The 5,974-nt window shown below is 49.5% G+C and overlaps 1 protein-coding gene across 1 annotated transcript in view; it reads left to right on the forward strand.

Moving 5' to 3' along the window:
- The window catches only part of WSCD2 (WSC domain containing 2), a 116,440-nt gene extending 115,835 nt beyond the window's left edge, over positions 1 to 605 (forward strand). The window contains exon 10 of the mRNA XM_012805198.1: positions 582 to 605. Within this exon, the coding sequence (XP_012660652.1) occupies positions 582 to 605 (24 nt within the window). The remainder of the gene's footprint in view (positions 1 to 581) is intronic.
- The last annotated feature ends 5,369 nt before the right edge of the window (positions 606 to 5,974 follow it).

Genomic DNA, 5,974 nt, shown 5'->3' on the forward strand with positions numbered 1-5,974 from the left:
GAGTCTCCTGCATGACAAAGGAGGCTCCAGGGAAGAGATTGTCCAGGCACTTCCACCATACTCACGTCCCTTCTTGGAGATATGGGGCAACTGGTTTGGGGCGGATATTCTGGCAATGTGGCCCCTTTTCTGTCTCGCCGTATCCCTGTCCTGACCACCCTGGATTCTGCCTGTGAGAAGGAGGGCTCATTATCTCAAGGAGACATGTGGATGCCCCAGAGCAGTTTGCTGAAGACCTTTATGTTGGAGCTCAGGGGATTGATGTAAAAACATGGCCATAGATGCTCGTCCTTTCTGGCCTGAGCTTTTGTAACTCCCTTTCTTGTCTCTGCACAGGATGCACGGGCACTGACACTTATCTTTTCTTGTAAAGCAAAATCACTAGGAGGTTTCCCTGTGGCCTCAGGGTTCTGACATTCCGGGTAGGATGGGGAGGCAATGGTGCTCACAGTGGGTGAGTTGGCATCACCGGTCCACCTCCAGGCCACTGCTTCTTGAGAAACAAGCTGGTTGCCTCTCTATGGGCCTAAATCTTGCCCTTTCCTTTCTGGTGACCTTGGGGTCCTTGATCCCAATTCCAGGGTCCTTTAGACACCAACAGCTAACCCGTGAGGGCAGTCTCATGTCACGTGCAGAATCCGAGTGAGAGCCCCAGGAACACAACTCGCCATTGCGAAGTCCAACGCATTGGTCTTACACTGCCGTATGGATCCCTGCCAATGGGTCCTTTGCTGTACAGGTGACAGATCAAGAGCGCCCCAAATCAGGTGGAACCAACCCCAAAGTGAACCTCTGTTACCTTCCCAGACCATCATCCTCTCTTTGACATAGTCCAACAGAGCCAGCCCCTCCGGGGGCCCTTGAAGGGATCAGGTAATGGTATGTCTCAGCTTTTCCATACCGACACTGCTGTCTGGATGCTGGGACAGCAAACCAAAGGATTTTGGAGGACCCAAGTCACTGATCAATGTTCTTAAAAGGCATTGAACCGGGGTTCCATCTGCTCCCCTACCCTGGGCATCAGTGCTTCACACCTGCACCATTCCTGATCATGTAGATGCAAAAGCCATATGTCACAGCCTCTTTGCTATTCTGTCTGGAGCAGCCTCCCTCAGCTGTCCTCTGAAGCCTTTGGGTGCACGTAAATGCTCATTCCCAAATAGCAAAGAGACTATGGAAAAGGCAAGTATAAAAAGATATATTTTTTTAAGAGGAAAATGACTAACACATAATACATTCTGCCCCTTGGAACCTGGCCATGAAAAGAGAAAGCACAGGGATCTGACCTGTGCTTCCCTTCCCCGATTCCCTCATGTGTAGGATTTGGGCCACCCCAGGGTCCACCCAGGGGGCTCTGAATGTATTTTTTACTGTGTTTATTCCTGCCCCCCACCCCATTGTCCCAGGCTAATTTCCAGCCACTTTCATGAAGCAGCAGAGAGCTTGGTCTCCCCTCCCACTTGGAAGTCAGCTCTCATTGGGAGACTCTTGGTCCAAGTCCAGGTCCAGTTCTTTGCTGATGGTCACCTCTGGCCACAAGCTTCTGTCTGAAGATTCCTCAGGTCAACACCATCATTAAATGCGAGTTTTGTTGATAATTCTACCACGTGGCAGAGTATTGTGTCAGGCAAGTTCATAAATGGGATGTTTTCCGGGTGTGTGAGTGTGAGGGGCAGAGACTGACAAGCACACAGAGGGACAAAACGCTCAGGGGCTGCGGAGGGTTGGAGTATAACTGCTTTTGTGTGGGGGGAACTCCCTGGTGGAGCTGCCTGTGAGCCACTTGCTCTATCCCCCAAGCCAGTGTGACGACTGCCCCCGTTTTGACGTCTGTGTCGGTCCCTGTGTGTGGGATTGTGCACATGCATAGGAAGAACCATCCATGTGTTGAAATCTGTTCATGAGAAGCTGCCTACTTTGGAGGGCATGTCCTCGGCCTAGGCCTTTTGTCCTTGGTGTCATGGTCCTCCGTACAGGAAGGGAGTGTGGGTGGAAGTGGTGACCAGGGAGAGATTACAAGCACATTGTGCAAATGCTCCCGCTTGGGTGTGTGCATGGGGATAAAAGAAGTTATGTGTGGGAGGCAGTCCTTGTATGTGTATTTGTGGTGTGTATGTCTATGTGTGCCAATGTCTGTGTGTGACAGAGAGAGACCCCTTGTGTGTGATTCTGTGTGCATGCGTGTGCAGCTGGGAAGCCACCAAGAGGACAGAGGGGTCTCCTCCATTCCCTAGTAGGTGGGGCAACAGTTTTCAAACTTCCAAATACCACCAAAGGGAGACCCTATGTTCTCTTTCTTCATGCAGCAGAGGGGATTCTGGGGAGAGGTGCTGGTACTGGGAACTGTTTATTGGGAGGGACAAGGTTTTATATACTGCTATATAGAAAAGAGAGGGGAGCTGGGACAGGTAGAGGAAGGAGAGGGAGGGGCTCTTCCCCCCATCCGGAGGGAGAGCTCAGGAAGACAGGGAGTCCTGGTGCCACTGAGGGCAGAGTCTTTCTCCTCTGGGGGTTCATGTTGGCTCATAGAAACTATTCTGTGATGACTGAGCTCTGATCTGGGCCCAGGCTGTACTCTGACCTTGATATTAAACCAAGTCTCATTGATCACAGTTTGAGCCCAATCCAGGAGCCTTTAACCTAGGCCACAGTTAAGCCCTGATCCTGATCACAGACTGACCCCTGATCCTGGACACATCCTGATCCATAATCCTGCTGTCACACTGATCCTTTATCTCAGCCCCACATTGACTGAGTCACACTGGACTGAGTCCCAAGTCTGGTCCTACTTATACTGAGCCCTGATCTAGTCATTGGCTACATTCCCACCTGAGTCATAGGCTGAGCCCTGAGCTGTCCCAGAACAAATGCTGATAGTGGCTTCTGACTGAGCCCTAATCTCTGATTCAGAACACAGACAGAGCCTCACTCCTGGTGCTGCATAAGTCCTAACTTCAGGCACTCTAAGCCCTCTGAGGCCTCAGCCAGAGCCTTCCCTGATCTCAGATCAAACCTTAACTCTGGTCTCAGGCTGAGCCCTGAACCAATGTGCCAATTTTGTTTCATTTCTCTGAATATTATCTGTGTAACCAAATCCTCTTAGTAAGAAGTGTGGGAAGCCATGGAACATCTAGCCCAAGCTCTCCAATTCTCCTCCTGGGATCTCATAGATTCTGTGCCACATGCAGCTCGATGCCCCACCTGGACTCCCAGGGGCTGGGAGAAGCTGGTGTAAAAGCACTTCAGGCCAGAGCTAGGGCCGAGATGAACAGTGTAGTAACCCCTGCCTTAGCTCATCTCTGCCCTTCTCATCACACTTCCTCAATCTTGGGAACAAAATCTTTATATTTCAGATCCAGAAGGAACCAAAGTAACATCCATCCATTCATTCACTCAATACATATTTTACTGAACAACCATGTGCCAGGCACTGCTCCCAGTTTTAGAAATGAAAGGAACAAAACAGATAGAAAATCCCTGTTTCTGCAGTTTACATTTTACCAGGTACCAAGGAGATATCTGTAAGTGATCAGAACATTTTAAGGAAGAAGGTGGGGGGGTCACTTCTGACCCACCCCATCCAGTGGGAGGAGCAAAGACTATTCACTGTGGGGGGGCCACTCAGACTGATAGCAGCCACTGTCCTCTCCTCCAAGGGCCTAGTAGTTTTTTCCATGCACAGAGTGACAAAGCCCTTGCCCCTGAGGAGGAAGAAAAAAAGGTTTAGATCCCAGTGGTCTCTAGTGCCCCAGTGTAGGTGCTGGTCTGGAAGCTGGGATCCCTGGGTTCTTATCCTGCCACTGCCTCGGGCTCACTGCAGCTCCAGGACTCAGGAGAACAAGCAGGGCCAGCATCTGCTGACTTCTGAGACATCTTCTGGATTCTTCAAAAACCCTGGGGACAGCTGCAAAGATATCCCAATGACAATGAGGGGAGAAGTGGCAAGTGGGGTGCTGGGGGTAGGTCCTGCAAGGACGCTCTTCCCAGAGGCCCGGCCCCAACTCCTTCCCTTTCCCTTTTATTGTGTCGTTCTTCTCCCCGTCCCTCCCCCTTCCTCCCTCCTTTCTTTTACCCTGCCTCCTGCTCTCAATTTCTCCCTTTGTGATTTCTCTGATTTCCCCCAGCTGCTCATTAAGCCTCTTTTCTTTTTTGTCTTTCTGCCCCTTTCCCCCTCTTCTCTCTCCCTCATTTCATCTTCATATTTTATTGATTTCTGTTCCCATTTGTGCAAGTGTCTCTCCATCTCTTAACTCCATGTCTCTCCCTGGCTCCCTCCTTTCCTCCTTCCCCTCCCCTCTTGTCCTCCCCCATCTCCTCCTGGAGATCTTCCTGGCGAGTGGGGGCGACTCAGTGGGATCCAGACATAGTGAGACAAATGCTACCCAGGCTGGTAACCAAGGAAGTGGTTTCCTTAGCAACAGAATCTGCAGGCACGTGCTCCACTGCCCCATCCCTTAGCTATTGCAGTACAGAGGGAGAGAAAGAGAGAGGCTGGATGGAGTGGGGGTCAGCCCTGAGTCAGCAAAGACACTGCTGCAGTGATCATTGTGAGAGGGGACAGTGCTCAGAGATCAGCTCAGTGCCAGGCACTTGGGGACACTCAAAAATATGAGAAGTAGAGGACTCTGGGGTCAGAGAGAAGCATGTCAAGCACAGAAGCCGGGGGGAAGAATCCATAGGACTTAATGTGTGAAGGGGAGGTGACAAAGAGGACAAAGACCACCCCAAGGTTCTGGTATGGGCAGCTCCCAGGAGGGGTGGTTCTTCAACATGGAGACCACAGGGTAGAGAAGCAGGGAGGGAGGGAGAAAGGTTTGGATTGACACGGCTGTCCGTTCCCAAGAGTTCATCACCTAGTCTGGGGTGGTATGGGGAAGGGAAGGTGTAGAGATGATGCAGAAATGTCTTGTTCACGTCTGCGTTTTAAATCAGCAGCAAGGAATAGCGAATAAGCACAGCCCTGAGGGTGATGAGAGACTTGGGGAAAGTTAAGGCTTTTACTTGGGTGACACAAAAGTTGGTGGCAACTCTTGGATTCTAACCCGAGGGCAATCCAGAGCCTGTCAAGAAGGTGGAAGGGACAGAAGAGGGTAGAATATATGGAGAGATAGAGATGGGGGGAGAGAGAGGGTGAGAGAGAGAGAGAAAGATTTAAATCATTGATACGGCATTTTTTTCCCTGTCAGGAAACAAAAATACATTCAATTTCATAGAAATGAGAAGGGTGAGAGAAGAGACAAAAGCACCCTACTGTATGATAGCTTTTGCAGTTATAAATAACTGTCCCCAAAGAAAACACCTGTCAAGATGCATTCACTTCCAGAGAGAGGAATTGCTTCCCTGGTCCATGTTAATATTTGAATGACTCAGAGCTCATGTCGAGGGGCGAAGGGCAGAAAGTTGATCAGTGTAATACAGAAACCTGGCTCGGCGTTTCCCAAAAAGCAATAAAACAGACAGGCGCGGAGAGCTGTAAATCTGGAGGATAATAATATCTATCCTCACAAAAGCAACATGTTTATTTATCATGTTTGTAGGTTTACTATTTCTCCTCAAATTTACAGTCTGCAATCTGCCAGCAAACAGGGGGCGAAACATGAAAATGAGGACAAACTGCCATAGCATTGAGGAGGAAGAAATGATAAAATATTTATCTCTTCACCCCATCCCCCTACACCCTGGCTGCCTTAAATCCAATTTCAAAACAAAGGTGGTGTTTTATCCGAGCGGGGCTGTGCAGCTCTATTTCAGGCCTCTGACAGCTAATTGAAATGAGCAGTCACTATGGAATATAATGTGTTGAAGCAAAATTATTTTTGTGTATTCTGGAGTCATTTGCTAAACAATTATGGAGAATGAACAGTCAGCCAAGAGTAAGGGAGAAGGTGGCACTTGATGGAGACAAGACTTAGGCATGACATCTCAAAGTAGGGGACAAGAAGAAGAAATTGTTTTCCAAGACATGGGAACCTAG

This window comes from Otolemur garnettii, unplaced genomic scaffold (assembly GCF_000181295.1).
Source record: "Otolemur garnettii isolate 467f Iridium unplaced genomic scaffold, OtoGar3 scaffold00038, whole genome shotgun sequence".
NCBI lineage: Eukaryota > Metazoa > Chordata > Mammalia > Primates > Galagidae > Otolemur > Otolemur garnettii.